A 17,664-nucleotide genomic window follows, 5' to 3' on the forward strand; every position below is an offset into this window, starting at 1 on the left:
CCAAATCTGTTGGGGTGACCCTTGTTCCACTGAGTTTACCTCTGCCGCCTCTGGAGTGTAGATTTTGCCAGCCTCTGTTTGATTAACAGGTTCCCTTCTTGTCCCTACCCTATGTGCCACTCTGAAGTCTCTGCCAGGTTCCAGCCTGCCCCTCCCCTCCCCCCAAACATTGTCTGATTCCAGGCTCCCCGAGGCAGTGGCTACCATTTTGGCCTTGAAGAGAGGGGACATCTGGATGTAGCCCTTGCCATGACGGTGGATGTAGAGAAGGTAGATGGGGCCAAGGACCCAGAGGTACATGGCGGGCACCCAGACCCCTGCTGTTTTCAGGAAGCATAGGCTCAGTAGGTGGTCATCAGCAGGCTCAGGCTCCGTCTGGTTCCAGACCTGAGGGAATACCGGGGCAATCCTTATGATGGTACAACACAGGGGTCCCAAACTCACTGGTTCAGGGGGCCAGGCAACATTTTGAACCCCTCCTATTTACATGGAAACGTGCCAAGCACTCCGGCGTTCCTTAAAATTCTCAACTCCTTTAATGCTAACAAAACCCCTGTGAGGTAGATGCAGTTATCACACTGGTTTTGCAAATGAGGAAGCTGAGGCCCAGAGAGGTTGAATAACTTGGCTGACAACACCCAGCTTGAAAGTGGTGGTACTGGGATTTGAACTTAGGCGGTTGGATCCTGGAGTCTAGGACACCTGGGCTCCATGACGAGTGCTGGGCACAGACTGTCACTTCATCCTTATAACAACTCTAGGAGGTAGTTGCTGCTGTCCCCAATTTCACAGACTTGGAAACAGAGGGGGACAGCCTCCTTCAGGCCCACACAAATAGGAAGTGGCAGAGGGGACTCCAGTCAGGCCTGTCTGACCCCAAATCTTGTTCTCCATCTGTGAATCTTATGTCAGCCCCTCTACGGGCCTTCTCTAACCCTAGAAGAAGTTTGAATGTGAAGTTGAAAGAACAGGGCCTCTTCCATTCTCTCCACTGTTTTATTAACCACCCCTCAATCCCCTCCCCACGGGTTATCTTTACTCTTGGCGTTCACCATTCACCATCTGTGTGAACCGCCACCTCCTGGTGCCTCAGTTTCCTTCCCTGCAAAAAGGGGATCATAAGAGAATCGACCTCTAAGAGCTGTATTCAATAGGTCAGTACCAGCAAAGCAGGTAGCATGTCGCTGGGCACAAAGTAAGCCCTGCATTAATATCAGCTATTATGATTGCCTTTCCTACCTGGCCCCTGAAATCCTGGGAGTTTGCGACCCTCACAGGCCGCTTGGTAAACTCTACTTCCTGGAGTCCTTTGCTGAGAGCTTGGATGAGAGAGGTGGAGGACCTGAAGCTGCTTGCAAACAGAGGCCCAATTCTCCTGTAGCTGGGAGGTCTGGAGGCCCCTTTGACCTGGCGGGGCTTTCCTGGGCGCTGACTTGGTCAAAGGGGTCGCCTTCCCCTGCTGCTCATCTGGCCCGGAATTTGGGGGGTCTCTACCCTCCCCAGTGCCACCACGTGAGAGATCTACCAAGCCCAGAAAAGGCGAATCCCGCGGGGGGGGGACACTCACCCCTGGTCCCACGCAGGGCTGTCCAGGCGCCGCCATCAGACGCCCTCTGTCCCTCCGTCCGTCAGTAGGTCTGTCGGTCAGTCAGTCCCCCCCGTTAGTCCCTGGCAGCCTCCTCGCCCGCGCTCCTAGCCTGGGGGGAATAGGCGGGGCCCAGCAGGCCTGGACGGGATTCGAGCTCCGGATTGCAAGGCCCCGGGCAAGGTCCAGCGGAGCTGTGGGGGTGGGGCCAGAAGGGGTGAAAAGAGGCTCAGGGAGGCCCCAGCAGACACCGGGGGATCCCCCAGCCCCAGAAAGTGCAGTGGCATCTCCGTATAACCCACCTGCCCCAGCGAGAATCACCCCAAACTTCCTGAACACGTGGACCTGCAATTCCTGGAATTTATCCCCATGAAAGAACCCAGCAAGTGTGCACGTGCTAAGTGTCCAATAGCCGGGGTAGGTGGGGGCGGGGGGGAACGTCTGATGAAGCCTCAGTCTCCTCATCCTTGGGACTGGACATCCTCTGCCTCTCAGGTGGTGCGAAGATTTTGAGGTCACTTACGAAGAGTTTAGCACCGTGCCTGGCAAATGCTCAGCAAGAGCTATTATTAGCAGTAGTATTATTTCATTCATAGGTTACTAAGCAGTGGTTCAAAGTGCCAATGCAGAAATATATTAATTTGGAACGATGGTTGCTAAACGCTAAGTGAAAAAAGATTATAACATAAAATAGGCTATGATATTTTTTGCACAAGGAAAAAAGTATATGCTTCAGTTGGGGAAAGTGGGGAAGTCAAGTAATTTACCTTCTTCTGTGTCTCACAGCAAGGTGTGTGCCCAGCCATGAGTTCTTTTTGGAAATGACTCTATGTCCTGTAAATGCATAAATAAAAACAGGGAAATAGACTAAAGCAGTGATCACGGGAATCCTAATTTTCTTTTCCTTTCCTTTTCTATTTTCTTTCCTTCTGCGATGAGCAGGTATTCCTTTCAATATAGTAATGACCAACTCAGCGTGGTCAGACAGACAAGCACAGGGTCAGACAGACAAGCACAGGGTCAGACAGACAAGCACAGGTGCAGAAGGTGCGTGCAGAATGAACACCTTTTGCTCCCTCCACGCTGCCTGGTTACTTCTCAGGGTCTTGATCTCACCTTTTCTCCTGCCTCTTGCAGGGAAGGCCGCAACGCATGAGTTCCCCTGGGCGTATGGCCCCCTTTCTTTTTGTTTCCACATCAGCCGTCGTCCTGGCGGGGGCATGAGGAAGAGCAGAGATACAAGGAACCCAAGGATTTGTCTTGGAGTTGAGGGTGGCAGGTCTGCTGTTTACATTTAGCCTCAGTTTCTCATTCTATAAGATGAGAAGTTTCCATAGGCCAGCACTTCCCAATTGGTGGCTTTCAACTCCTTGTGATTTGCTAAGACAAATCACAGGGATTCATGTTAGGGAAGGTAAAGAGCAATTTTTTTTAAGGGCGAATATTCTAATATTAGTTATTAATAACAAATTGCAATCAATAAAACAATCATTGAAACATTTTCTCTCTATAACTGAACATTTGAGCGTCTCACTGTACTTCAAGTGAGAATTCAGAGCGAGAAATTGGAATCAGATGCACTCATAAAATTGAGCTGCCATTCCACTTAGCCACTGTGAAGATTTTAACCCCTGTAGAGTTTAACATCCTTGTGGTCACAGTTTTATATTGCTTAAGTCAGAGCCGCAATGGCAAATTCCCAGGGGAAATTTCCTCTCTTACCTCATTATTTGCACACAAAATATCAAAACTATCAAAAATAAAGCGCTTGATTTTTTTTTAATGGAGAAAAATCGAAGAATTCCAAACACTAGGTCAGAAAAAGCAATTCTTGTCTATTTTGATGTGGTAGCTTGCAGTTAAATTCAGTGTAAGTTATAGCATAGACTCAATCTTGGGACAAAATACAACATCCTGGTATTTGAACTTATTTTTGCACAAATCATGCTTCATCTCACGGAGCTAATCCACAGTAAATTAAACTGCGTGCCTCTCTTGTGTATGGGGGAAAACCATCAGAATTTGTTTCCATGAAAATATTATCAGATCTGGGATTAAAAGAAAAATTTAATATCTTTTAAAATGTTGTGCTGAACTTAGATGACCTACATTTTGCTTAAAAAAAACTTACTGGTCATTTATCATGGAAAAAATGTACCAATGTATACAAATTCCTGAAGTGGTTTTTGAGCTTATATATCACTCGTGAAATATGGGTCAAAACGATTCGGGAACGTTGTTGGATACTTCCATCAACTCGCCCTTTCCAGTTTCAGAGAGAGTGAATTCCAAAGTGGAATTCAACTTGGGAGTTTCCGCGTGTAAGCATGCGTCTTTCAACGGGACCTGTCAGTGCGCGGAGTCCTCCAGGCCTCCAGAGGGCACAAATGGTCTCGTTTCGTTGCTGAGCGTGCACTGGGGTCATCTTGCCTGAGGGTGTGGGCGTGGGGCCGGAGCGAGCATGCGTGGCGGCGTCGGGGCGGGGCCTGGGCTGTCAGCGATCCGCCGAGAAGGAAGCAGCGGGCAGCGTGCGGTGTGAGGGGCGGGACCCGGGGGCCTGCAGAGGGTTGGGTGCTAGGGGTCCGGTCATGCGGGTTTGCCGGGGCGCTGGGCCGCCGGGGCCTGTGGTGGTGTCCGCCGCTTTGGTGCTTCTGCTGAGCGGCGTGCGACCCGCGCACAGCTCCGAGGACATGGTGGTGGGCTGCGGGGGCTTCGTCAAGTCGGACGTGGAGATCAACTACTCGCTCATCGAGGTGAGTGCCCGGCCCGCGGCCCGGGCCTGAGCACGCTCTGTGACGCTGGGCCAGTCGCTCAACCTCTCTGGGCCACGGCGGCTTCTCTGACACCATGCGGCGGCCAGCAGCCCCATATGCTAAGAGTCCTTTCCCCTTTAAAGGCGCCGCTTTCCGCGGGCCCTCCGTCACCCCCTCGTCAGTCGCGCTAGAGTGGAGGCTCTTATCGTGGGGTCCGCTACGGAATCGGCGCGGGGGCCTGAAGGTGTTTGCGCAGGGCTGTGAGGGACATTTCTCGTGATGGCGCTGCGTAACTTTTATCAGATCACTCGGCACCAAGGATCCCCCACCTCAGAACCCCAGGTTCTTAAAAGCCCACACTCCAGCTCCTAAGAATCCAGATCCAAGATCATCCCAAACCCCGACGGTCCCCAGAACCCCGGCCCCAGATTTCTTAAAACCCAGCCTCAGCAGGACCCAAGCCCCTTGGGACCCAGACCCCAGATCCTCAAAATTAAGACCCTTGAAACTCAGTTTGCTGAAACCCGTATTCCAGAAGCTAGAGACCATAAGTCTTATTCCCCAAACCCCACAGCTCAGCGCCCCAAAAGTTCTAATGCAGTAAACCCCTCTTCCCATCCCCCCGGATGCTTTTGAAGAGCTTGAATTCCCAGTAGGTCTCTATTGGCATCTCTGGGGCCGCGAATCTGTACTTGTCATCCCTACCCCCACCCCCTTTTCTTACCCCTTGGGGCTCCTTTTCCTCTGAAAATGGCGAGTTGCCAGCTGCCCTCATTGCTTTACTGGGTAGTTTTTGGGATTACACTAGAGATGTGTGCAGAAGTCTTATTAAGTTGCAAATCCCGGGTCAGTTAGATGATTATCAGCCCAGTGGGATTATGACCCAGAAACCTTTTTTTTTTTCCAATTTTTTAATTTTTTAAATTGAGGAATATTGGGGAACAGTGTGTTTCTCCAGGGCCCATCAGCTTCGAATTGTTGTCCTTCAGTCTAGTTGGGGAGGGCTCAGCTCAGCTCCAAGTCTAGTTGCTGTTTTCAATCTTTAGTTGCAGGGGGCGCAGCCCACCATCCCATGCGGGAATTGAACTGGCAACCTTGTTGTTCCGAGTTTGCGCTCTTACCAACTGAGCCATCCGGCCGCCCCCCCCCCCCCCAGAAAGCTTTTGGGAAGAGAAAGGGAGGCTGATGGAGGTAGGAGGATAGAAGGTCACTTGTCAGGGTAGATGGGAAGGGACCAGAGGGAGGGTTGGCCTCTATTTTAGGAGGGTACTGATGATGAGGCCGGAGAAGGGGATTTGAAAGAGAAAAAAGGAACAGGCCAGGAGATGCCAAAGAGAAGGGACCGGGGACGGAGACCCCAGACGCTGCCTGAAAGCACATTTGAGCCTCTCCAGTGCTGGCAGCTGGAGGGCTGCGGTGAAGGGTGAGCCAGCGTGTTCTGCAAAGCAGGTTGCTGAGGTTTGGGGAACGGTAGGAAGTAGATCCCGCACCCCACTAGTTCTTGGACCTGGCCTGGCCGTGCCCCAAGCCCCAATTCCTGTTCCTGTAAGATGTTGTGGGAGAAGCATCCGAACCTAGTGCAGATATTTCCTAAAAGAGAGAACAGTTACCACCTTTACAACCCCTCTGTCTGTGGCGTCTCCACCGTTTTTGGTCTTAAGAAGTCGGGTGTTTAATGACTCTACCCACTCTCAGTGGCAGGGCTCCGAGGAGAAGCTGGGTGCCCATGCCACCTCCTGGGTTGCCTCCCAGTGTGTGGGCACAGGACATTTCAGAAGTTGCCTTGATCGGCCTTTGGTAGCTTGTAGTTTCCTGGGGCTCTGGGAGGAAAGTGAACGCGGTTTAGGGCACTCCCACCCCAAACACTAATAGTGACCTCGATAACAGAGGGGCAGGTTAGGTGACCCAGTAGGAAGCGTCTTCCTTGAGCCGCAGGGCTGCCTGTCCAGGTGGTCTGACGCGTTCATTCTTTCATAATTTCTGATTACGGAATCAGACATTTCATGTGTGTAATGTATATTGCCGTCCTGTGTCCTGATCTGTACTTTGTGAAAGACATGTACACGATTGAGATATTTCGCAATCATTTCTTGAAGGCAAGAGAGAATTGCCGCCTTTCTTTCCCCGCCTTCTTCCCTTCTGGTGTTTTCCCATCGTGGTCATTCAGTTAGTCACTACTGAGTGAGCTCCTGTATGTATTAAAACTTTGTCCAGGGTGGTGAACAGAGCAGACAAAAATCCCCACAAAAGAAACAATCATATTGGTTGCTGATACTTGAACAGTCAGGAGATTTCATATTAATAACTGGATTTCTGGCTTCTCTGGAAAACCAGCTGATGTTCAGGCTGCAAAACTTGGCTTGGGTTTGAATAGTGATCTGTCCCCCTTTAGATGAATGCCTGTTGACGTTACTTCCCTGTCCCCTCTTGGCAGGTGAATTTCAATCGCTGCCTTAAGTGTGTGGTTTTCTTCATGGCCTGTGAACAGATTCGCTGAGTATTTACTGAGCGCCTCCGCGAAACAAGACAGTGTCTCTGACGCTGCGGAGTGTCAGCTGAGGTCACGCCCACGGGGCACGTGCAGTCCTTATGTGACTGCACTCTGTTTCCTTCCTAAGTGTGCACACTGTGCGTTTGCCATGCTTTACGTCTTCTTAGTTGGTGTGACGTGACTCTGTCATTCTCGTGTCGTGGTCACAGAGCGTTACCATTTTAGAGGTGAGGCTCTTGGACATCGTCAGATCCAACTGCTTCCTTTTACAGATGGAGAAACTGAGGCTCGGCGTGCTTGCGCCCATTGGGGAGATTTAGGGAATTTTCTTTGAATCCAGTCTCTGTCCTGCCGATGACACTACATTGCTTTTTACTTCAGAGAGATGTTAGTAACACAACATAGTAATATAGTAAAATAGTGATAGAAAATAGTAATCCCTAACGTATATATATATATATATATTTTTTTTTTTTTTTTTTTTTTTTGAGGCCATACTCTGTGCCAGGTGCTTAATAAGCATTGATGTGAGTCTGTACAGCCACCTGGAGGGAGAGTGGCTCTGTTTTTACCCATGAAGGAACAAATGACCTCAGGAGGGTAAATGACTTGCCCAAGGTCACCCAGTATGTGGAAGACCCAGACATTACTTGAGCGTCTTAGTGGGTTAACAGTTTGTTTCTGGGAATGCTCAGGATGCAAGAGTTTCAGAGAGTCCTTGAGGAGAGGACATATATTGAGTGTCTTTTGATATGTTTTTGTCCCGAGAATGAAACCAAAAGAGAAAATTTAAAATCTCTAGATGAGTGTTACTCTCAAGTATGGGGAATCATTCTGGGTTATTGACACAGATCCCTGGCCTGACCCCAGACCTTAGTAATTCATTTGGGCGTAAAGTCCGTAGCTAATTTCTCAAAGGCGCTATTATGACTTATCTTTTCTTTCCTTCCTTTCTAGATAAAGTTGTACACCAAGCACGGGACTTTGAAATACCAGACAGACTGTGCCCCGAACAATGGGTACTTTATGATCCCCTTGTATGATAAGGTAAGAGGAAGAATCCTTTAGTCTTTTACGATGGGAAGTGGTGTGGCCCCCAGGGTTGTGCTAAGTGGGCGTGGAACCTTTCCCACAGAGCAAATGCTCGTCCGCTTTGTAAATGATGCGTGGAGTCTGGCAGTTCTGGCCAAATTCTGGGGGAGACAGCTTACCAACAGGTTTGATTGAATACCATGGTTCTCAGTGTCTCCAGGGACGTTTGGCAACGTCTGGAGACATTTTTGGTTGTTACAGCCGTAGGGGAGCGGGGTGTGAGAGGTACCTAGTGAGTACAGGCCAGGAATGAAGCAGAATTTCCCATAATGCTGCACCGGTCAGACAAATTTCAGCAGTGCCAGTGTTGAGAAGCCCTGATGCAATCGGACCCTTTATTTGCAAGCTGCTTAAAATCGTTTTTTTAAAATTACATAAGTAATATGTGAATTCATGAGCTTTGTAAAAAAAAAAAAAAGAAAAGAAAAAATCAAGGTCTTTTAGAAGTATAAAAAGTAAATTTTATCTTTTACCTCCCACGTCCCCTTCCTTTTGCAGTGATCACCGCTGATAAAAGTTTTGGTGTGTATCCTAACAGACCGCTTTCTCTATATTTATAGTTATGCAGGTTTCCATGAATATACATGCAAATACACATATACAGACACAAATGCATGGGCACCTACATGGGTGTTCATGCGTAGCCATACTTCCAGCCCCCCCGTCCTCCCCACATTACAATTTTATATTTGGAAATAGAGATTGACAGGAAGTTGCAAAAATAGTCACATACGTAGGTTTGATTTTGAGTTAAAAACACACAAATGGAATCAAATAATAGGAATTATTCTGCAACTTGGTTTTCTTTTCCCTGTGGTGGTATCTTGGCTCGCTTTCAACATCAGCACGTGTCGACCTGCTGCCTTCTTCGTAATGGCTGCATAGCATGTCCGAATCAGGCCAAAACTCATTTATTTAACCGCTTCTTTTTTCCCAATTTCTAAAATTAATAATCACAGAAATAAATATTCTTGAACTTACATCTTTATGCACTGTATATAAGATTGAGGTCTAGAGGTGGATTAGCTGGGTCTTGAAATCTTTTGTTTTCTTTTTTTTAAAACTACTGAAACAATCTCAAGAAGCTAGGGCATATGAGTAAAATGTAGTTTTAATAAATGCCTTGAGTTCCTGAAGGTACTAGCGACCTTAGGCGGTTGAGGGGTTGATAGGAGATTCCATTAATAGTAACTTTGGTATCAAAAGACAATGAGGGGATGGCCGGGTGGCTTACGCGGTTGGAGCTCCATGCTCCTAACTCCGAAGGCTGCCGGTTCGATTCCCACATAGGCCAGTGGGCTCTCAACCACAAGGTTGCCAGTTCAACTCCTCGAGTCCCTCAAGGGATGGTGGGCAGTGCCCCCTGCAACTAAGATTGAACACGGCACCTTGAGCTGAGCTGCCACTGAGCTCCCGGATGGCTCAGTTGGTTGGAGCGCATCCTTTCAACCACAAGGTTGCCGGTTCGGCTCCCACAAGGGATGGTGGGCTGCGCCCCCTGCAGCTAGCAACGGCAACTGGACCTGGAGCTGAGCTGCGCCCTCCACAACTGAGATTGAAGGACACCAACTTGACTTGGGAAAAAGTCCTGGAAGTACACACTGTTCCCCAATAAAGTCTCGTTCCCCTTCCCCAATAAAATCTTTAAAAAAAAAAAAAAAGACAACGAGTGGCTGAACATGGTGTTTTTAGAATGCTCCGTGGGAAGAGATGGCTTCTGATTGGCTGGATGGGAATTCCTGATGAACGGCTTCAGCTTGACGCCTCTGGGCAGAATCGGAGAGTCCACTACCATTTAGAAGAACATAGCTTATGCTTGGAATTTCATTTTCCAGTGTAAACATTCTAGATGAAATGATAGCACTCAGCTAAATTCAGCTAGTTGAAGGGTCATCAGTTCTCATTCCTTTCCTCTTTTTTTCCCCTCTCTTAGGGAGATTTTATTTTGAAGATTGAACCTCCCCTAGGGTGGAGTTTTGGTAAGTTAACTGGATAACCAGACATAGTCTGTAAATGATTAGATTACATGCTGAGTATTAATTGAAGTGCATAGACAGTTAAACCTTAAGGGTTCGTTTCTAGGGTAGAAGAGCGTCCCCTCTCTCCCATCACTTTAGAGTAGGTTGGATTCACCTTAGATCTACCTTAAGGTTTTCTGTCATCTTTCTTAAAATAGGCGTCTTTTGTAATACCTCTCTCAGGAGACTTTTTTTACAGTGTCATTCATTAAGTGGCAGTAGGATGATATAGAGGTCAGGGTGGGCCTTTGTTCCTGCCCCAGCATGACTTTTTTCTTAGCCCCCTCAGTGTTATTCTTCTTTTTCTCAGTTAACTGCAACATGAAATTTGGGAGATTGGACATAAAAATCCAGATCTACTTTTTTTAAGAGATCAGAAATCTGGCAGCCTGGGGCCTTGCCAGCTCTGGGGCGACCGTGGACGAGTCACTTCCCCTGTGTCACTTCCCCCGTGTCGGCGTCTGTCCCCGCGCTCGGGGGTCAGGGGAGTAACAGCACTTGTCACACAGGCTACCTGGAGGATTGATGAGCCAACGTGTCTAGTGTTCAGCCTGGCTGGCGCATCAGCAGCAATTAAGTAGTAGGTACTTAAAAGCAGTCCTTCTGCACACAGACAAAGAAAAGCTCAGAACATTCCTGAGGTAACCGCCTTTCAGCAAAGTTGGAGAGGTGGGGATGGGGTTCAAGTCCGAAGAGAAGGCTCAGCTTTGCCACGGCTGACGTTTTTTTGGAGAAGGGAGACTTGACGAGTGTGACCTCCGTTCTGTCGCTCAGGGAGAGGAGTGGGGGCCACGGTTGTCCCTGCCAGGCTGGCTCGCGAGTTAGAGAGGGAAGGATTGAGCCCCTGCCATCACTCAGGTAGCTAATTTGGCCCTGTGGGAGAAGTTCTTTTTCAGTTAGAAGTCACGGGGGGCGCCTGGCCAGGGGCGCGTTCCAGAAAGCGGAGGGGAAATCAAACTCAACTGATGGCGAAAGCAGAGGTTACAGATTGGCAGCCTGTGGGGGGGTTCTGTTGGCACCCCCGCCCTTCCCGTCAGTGCTTTTTCTTTTGATAAGCTTTTTTTGTTGGATCATAACGTTTTCAGGACAGAGTACTTGTCATAAGGGTATCACTTGGTGAATTTTCACAAAATAAACTCACCCACGTAACCGCCACGCAGACAATATAGAATTTTTCCAGCGCCCGAAGCGCCCCGTTCCAGGCACTCGTTAACTGCTCCACCCACCCCACCCCTCAGGTGACACCGCCTTGACCTTCTAAAATTATACATTAGTTCTGTCTGTTTTAAACGTGACATAAATGGAGCCATAGAAGGTACATTTTTGTATCTGGTTTCTTTCTCTCAACACTGCTCATGACGCTCCCCCACGTGGTGTGCAGCTCTAGTGGCTTTGCTTGGTTGCTGCACAGAATTCTGATATAAAGTGCCTTACCTCTTCTGTTGATGGACATTTGGGTCACCTCCCGATCTGTTCCGGCCACTAAGAACAGTGCTCCTGCAGACAGCCTTGTGCATATACTTGGTATGTGTGCGTTTGCATTTTTGTGGAGAAGCTACCAGGAGTGGAATTGCCGGGCGATAGAATTTTCACGTGTTCAGCTCTAGGTCGATACGGCCAAACATCCAAAGAGATGCAGCATCTACCACCCCAGCAGCGGTGTGGAAGGGTCCCAGGCACCCCCCATGCCACCGGCTCTCGGTGGGCTCAGATTTCCTTTTAGCCATCCTGGTTGGGCCCTGGTGGAATCCACATGGTGGTTTTTGTTGGCATTTTTCTGGTGGTCACTGAGATTGAACACTTTTTTATATGTTTACTGGCCATTTGGATATTTTGTGAGGTGCCTGTTCAAATCTTTTGTCCAGTTTTTATCGGTGTCTTCCCCTGTGTGTTTGTGTCTGGGTAATTCTTCGTCTTACCTGAAAGTCTCTTGATTTTCCTGTTTTGTCTCTACTGATCATCCCACATTCTTCCTAATTTTTTAAAACTGCAACTTTAACCTCTAGTGTAATGAACTCCAGTGGTTTTTTTTTAATTGAATTAATTGTTAATAGTGAAAAATCAGGAGATGGTGCAAATGTCCACATGGCAGCTGAGGAGTGGCTTCCCCTTTTGTCCATTTGTCACCGCTTGTCCTGTCTGCTTACTTCTTACCCAGTTGGCTCTTGGAGGCGTTAGAGTTTATGGTCCTGGTTTAAGTAGCTGAACCCACGTACTTGGTCCAGAGTCAGAACTGGAGCCAGATTTTTTTGGGTTGAATTGGGGCCCTGTAACTCACAAGCTTTGTGACTTTGGGAGATCCATTAACCTTCCTGTGCCTCAGTTTACCCCTCAATCAATGGTAAATGTTATTACCGACCTCTTAAAATAGTTGTGAGAATAAAGTGCACTCAGGTCGGTGCCTGGTCTGAGGTAAGCATTCACTGAATAAAACTGGTGCTCACTGAGTTTTCCATGGGACTCTGAGATACAGCTCGGCCGAGAGACCGTTATAAGAGTATGTTACACTCTAAACACTGGTTCCCTCTGGGATGGAAACCAGGTGTCCGGGGGACTGGGGTGGGAGGGAGACCCTCCCTGCCTACCTTTTGTACCTTTGGATTTTGAACCATGGGATTGTGTTAAATGCTCAAAAAGAAATAAAATGAAAGTTAACCAAGAAAATGTGTTTTACCTAGAAAGCGTCACATTATCCAAGAACTAAACTTGCTCTTGTGTCTTGTACCCCATTCCCTCCCCTCGCCACCTTCATCCTTCAGAGCCAACAAATGTGGAGCTGTATGTGGACGGCATCAGTGACATCTGCACGAAGGGCGGGGACATCAACTTTGTGTTCACGGGCTTCTCTGTGAATGGAAAGGTTTGGTTTCAGAACTGGGGTGTTTTTAACATTTGCCCTGTGGCACACACCGAATCTTCTCTTGCCTGTAAAAAAGCAAGACTTTGTCACCTGGGGGCTTTGATTCCCAAGGGACCCGCAGATAAGCTTCAAGAGGGTCTGGGAACTTGAAATTGAGTGTAAAAGGTAGTGGGTGTTTTTCGGGGTCAGATTAGATTGCTGATCATTGTGCACGAGCAGAGGCTGTTGGCGTGTAAGGGCCAGGGGTGGCCTTTGACAGGGACGGATTCTTAGGGCGGAATTGTTTCCTCCCTCCACCCAGCACATTTTATTGGCCTCCTTTTCTGCACGGGCCGGTTTACTTTTTTACCTTCACACTGAGAGTGAGGCCCTTTGGTCCCAGCTTTACGTATGGGTTTCTTGGGAGAGAAGGATCAAGGGTATTTATTCTTTCTCCATGCTTCGTAAAAGAATTGTGCATCTTCAACCGATGGTGTCTTAGGGTCAGCGATACTAGGTATTATTTTACGGTTACAGTTCCCTCTCACGGCCCCTCAAGCCTCCCTGGGAAGAGTATTCACGACCTCCATCACCTTTTCAAAGGAATCTTGACCCAATGAAAGTTAACAGGCCCCACGTGGGGAGCATGAGCGAGATCTGTTGAGAAGGGCTCTTTGCTGCTGGGTGGGGCCTGACCTCCTTTCTCCGCGGCAGGTTCTCAGCAAAGGACAGCTCCTGGGTCCCGCTGGAGTTCAGGTGTCCCTGAGAAACACGGGGACCGAAGCGAAGATCCAGTCCACTGTCACACAGCCTGGCGGAAAGTGAGTTGTGCCTGTGTCATCCTGCCTTGCGGCTAGAGTGGGGCTGTAACGGGGATAGGGGGATCTTTGGGTCTTGGGAGGCCTGGGTTCAAATCCAGATTCGGCCTCTTAACTTTGGATAAGTTCATGCCCCACATGGCCTCGAGTTCCTCATCTGTAAAATGGAAGTCATCGGTACCGTTGCAGCTAATGTTGATGGGATGCTTAAATATGAGATAACGCTCATCAGGCACCTACTGGCACATAGTAGGCCTTCCTTTAATGGTTGGGATGGGCTCTGGAGCCTGCCAGGCTGGGTTTGAATCCTGGTTCCCCCATTTGCAAGTGGTTTGACCTTGGGCCAGTTACTTATTGCCTCTGGGCTTCTGTTTCCTCATTTATAAGTGATTATCATGGAATCTACCTCCCAAGGTTTTGTGGAAGATTAAATTATAATATTAGTGTTTTAAACAGCCCGGTGTGCAATATGTGCTTAGTAACTGTTAACTCAATATAGCTCAGTTAGGATTAAAAGAAAAATCATTTTATCGCTATTAAATCAAAGTTGTTTTGTAGTTAGAACTGATGACTAATTAACCTTGTTGAGTCCAATTTAAAGCACTTACTCGTTAGGTTTATATTGTTGAGTTGTGAATGCTAACAGATGTGCCAAGACTAATACCAGAATAGTTCCAACTGATAATTTTGAAAGCATTCAGATCATTACGAACAACTTCAATGTACAAAACTGACAAAGCTGCAGAAAAGAAGTTTAGAATGAGTCTGTCAGTAAGTCATCCAAAGCGTTGAATTTATTTTTCAGTTTTGCAATATCATTTACTTCTATTTGATTGATGCCCCTCCAGCCCTGGTCTGTAGAAGGGACGTGGAGTTTTCCTTTTGTCTGGGCTCGTAATGTGCCATTGACCTTGCTGGGAGAAGTGACTTGACCTTCCTGAATCTCCTTCATCGGCATGACCTCAAACACTGATGGTTACTTGCCAAACGGGCAACGAAGCAGAGGCTCAATCTGCTAAGACTAACATCCAGTGGCAGTTGCAGCTTTTTTGTAGCAAAGAGATTGGCGAGCCCTCCTCTCCAGTTATTATACGCAACACTTGCCATAGTACTTGCCATAGTATGGTAAAATCCCACCACAGAAGAAGAAATTGAATGCTTCCTGTCGTTCATTTCGCTAGAATTAACCCACGAATTGTCGGGGGCCTGGCAAACTGAAAGGGTTAAATGTGCCAGAATCCTGGTGGTGATAACATTTCCAACCTCAGCTCGTGTCACTCTGGTCTGGAGTGACAGCCTCTGGTTTCATCAGCTTCTGGTTTCGTCACTGTGGCTTTGCACAAGAACCCAGAATGTCCTATTTGTTTCTGATAACACATCCAAACTCTCTCATGTCGAACTCAGAGCTTGTTATCATCCGCCCTCCCATATCATGAGTGTCATCTTTATTCGTGTGGCCTCAGCCTGTCAGATCTGCTGTCAGATCTGTTCTTTGCATGTGGCACTGCCCTTCCCACTTGGGTGCTTTTGGACACGTCACTGCCTTCTCCTTGCTTTCTCGTTGTGCCTGTCACTGCTGTCAGAACTCACTTGCCTGTCCTGTGACTGATCCCTGCTAAACCACAGTGACTGGATGTTAGGCCAGAACTCCTCGGGGCTAAGTGGTACCTGTCAGCACACGGAACACCTATCCTTGCGCACAGTCTGTGCTCAGTAAGCACTGTCTGGTGTGGATTTGCACGGGGGAGGACTGAATTTTGTTTATGCTCATTTAACTAGCTAACGGCAAGCTTGTGATGACTCCGACGTTACTTTCATGTGTTTCCCAGTACTGGGCATAAAGTTACAAATACTTGGGGTGTTGGCAGAAAGTTAAGTGGTCTTTTGTATTTCTTAGGTTTGCGTTTTTTAAAGTTCTTCCCGGAGATTACGAAATCCTCGCAACTCACCCAACCTGGGCATTGAAAGAGGTGAGCATTTTCGTTATGTGTTTAGCCACGCCAACCATGTGCTGGCTTGGGGACAAATGCAGGGGTTTTCAATTCAGGATATGAAATGAGTTGATGGTTTTTCTGGAAGTAGATGAAAAAAAGAAAGGGGCTGCTGCTGGGGTTGGTGGTATTTATGAGGTAAAACTCCCTCACTTAGCGGATGTTGCTTATGTTGGTTTCAGTTTTCGGTGAAAATATTTTCTTCCTGCTGTGAAATAGGTCTGTTATTAACTACGGCTATTTTAAGCTAAATCAACACCAGAAGCACCTGATTTATTGGTTGTTTTTCTTTCAGCCTGAAACAGCAATCTTAAATATACTTAACATTCTAGAAACTGTTGCACCTGTGCCCAAGGAAGCTGTATAAGAATGTTTATTGCAGCTTTATTTGTCATAGTGAAATATTGTAAAAACCTGAATGTGCATGAAGAGGAGGGTGGATTGTGGTTTCATCACACAATAGAATTGTGTACGTCAGCACTAATGAATGAACCAGAGCTTCCTGGAGCAATATGAATACATTTAAAAACATAACTTGAAGGACAAGAGCAAGTTGCTGAAGGATAAGGAAATAGGATACCATTTATGTAGTGACTGAAAACTCTCATGGTACCAGTTATGCATACATTCATACGTAGGAAAATTGTAAAGCTGTGCGTGGAAATGCCAAAGCCCATGTTAATTACCAGACTGATGTCTGTAGACCGAAAGGAAGGGGATACGTAAGGGTCTTGAATCGTCTGACTATGCTTCTATTTTTTTAGAGTGCATATAGGTGCTCTTTAGAGTATTGCTTTTATCTTTTTGTTTGCCTGAGATCGTTTATAAGAAAAGATTAAAAAAGGAAGAAACATACCAGGTGAGGTATTATAATAACTGTGGAAAACCAAATTGAAATAAGACTTAAAAAACATTTTGACATGCTAGGTTTTATATTAGTTTTGAGACTGTGTCTCTCATTCTTGCTCAAGAAGCATCAGAATCAGTATTTCAGTTTCTGCTCTGTGTTTATAATCGATGGTCTGGTTTCAGCCGAGATGTAGCTGGATACTGTTTATGATTTCACCTTCTCAGGGTTTTACACGTTTTATTGAAAACTCAATGGCTTACCATTATCAATAGAATACATTGCAAGGCTTACATTGTTTGTTAATTGTATGCAGAAAGGAATTTGAATTTATTAATGTAGAATTGTGTTTCAAAGTAAAGCACGCTGTTAAAAGTCAGGATGATGGTTGTCCCTTGGAGGGGGTAGTGACTGGTTTTGAAATGAGCACGCGTGGGGCTTTTGGGGTGCTGGTTCTTTGCTGTTTCTGGTGCTATTTGCATAATGTATTCAATTTGTGAAAATGACTGCACTGGATATGTAGAGTATTATTTAAATTGCACTTGAACAAAAAGTTTAAAAATATATGCATATATACCATTAAACATGGAAAAAAAGCAAGGCATACTCAATGTTTAAAAATTGGAACATATAGAAGAACATAAAGGAGTGGAAACAGAGTTAGAAAATTTGGAAGGTAGAAAGTAAGTATAAAAGACGTAAAATGTCACCCTATACATGAAATTATCGTTATCTACATTTTGCCACGTTTCCTTTCACTTCATTTTGCTCATTAAAAAATAGCTGCGATCATACTATATAAGTGATTTTGTATGTCACTTTCCCTCCCAGTTCATATTGTAGCTTAAGCATGTCCCCCATGTTGTTACACACGTTGTATTTTGTTTTTGAAGTTAAAATCTTCTCTTGTAGGCGAGCACCACTGTGCGCGTGACAAACTCCAACGCCAACGCCGCCAGTCCCCTGATAGTGGCCGGCTATAACGTGTCTGGCTCTGTCCGCAGTGACGGCGAACCCATGAAAGGGGTGAAGTTTCTTCTCTTTTCTTCTTTAGTAACCAAAGAGGTAAGCCAAGGAAAGTGAGGAACAAAAGAGACTGAGACTAGACTGTTTCAAATGTAGGTCAAGGCTGATTTATAGTCTCGACACTCAAGACCATTGTGTTTCTCGTGTTGACGCACAAGAACGTGAACACCTACACCGGGAGGCCGTGTTGGTGGAAAGTGCACA

The 17,664-nt window shown here is 46.8% G+C and overlaps 2 protein-coding genes across 2 annotated transcripts in view; one reads left to right on the forward strand and one right to left on the reverse strand.

Moving 5' to 3' along the window:
* ABCC6 (ATP binding cassette subfamily C member 6) overlaps positions 1-1,674 on the reverse strand; it is a 48,672-nt gene extending 46,998 nt beyond the window's left edge. Inside the window, exons 1-2 of the mRNA XM_033101158.1 lie at positions 1,568-1,674; positions 205-387 (exon numbers count right to left, since the gene is read on the reverse strand). Of these exons, the coding sequence (XP_032957049.1) occupies positions 205-387; positions 1,568-1,603 (219 nt within the window). The 5' untranslated portion in view covers positions 1,604-1,674. The remainder of the gene's footprint in view (positions 1-204; positions 388-1,567) is intronic.
* A 2,384-nt stretch (positions 1,675-4,058) lies between these two features.
* Positions 4,059-17,664, forward strand: part of LOC117019636 (nodal modulator 1) — a 48,172-nt gene continuing 34,566 nt past the window's right edge. The window contains exons 1-7 of the mRNA XM_033101636.1: positions 4,059-4,338; positions 7,787-7,876; positions 9,855-9,900; positions 12,699-12,799; positions 13,493-13,599; positions 15,494-15,566; positions 17,347-17,499. Of these exons, the coding sequence (XP_032957527.1) occupies positions 4,174-4,338; positions 7,787-7,876; positions 9,855-9,900; positions 12,699-12,799; positions 13,493-13,599; positions 15,494-15,566; positions 17,347-17,499 (735 nt within the window). The 5' untranslated portion in view covers positions 4,059-4,173. The remainder of the gene's footprint in view (positions 4,339-7,786; positions 7,877-9,854; positions 9,901-12,698; positions 12,800-13,492; positions 13,600-15,493; positions 15,567-17,346; positions 17,500-17,664) is intronic.

Source organism: Rhinolophus ferrumequinum, assembly GCF_004115265.2.
Source record: "Rhinolophus ferrumequinum isolate MPI-CBG mRhiFer1 chromosome 15 unlocalized genomic scaffold, mRhiFer1_v1.p scaffold_54_arrow_ctg1_1, whole genome shotgun sequence".
Lineage (NCBI taxonomy): Eukaryota > Metazoa > Chordata > Mammalia > Chiroptera > Rhinolophidae > Rhinolophus > Rhinolophus ferrumequinum.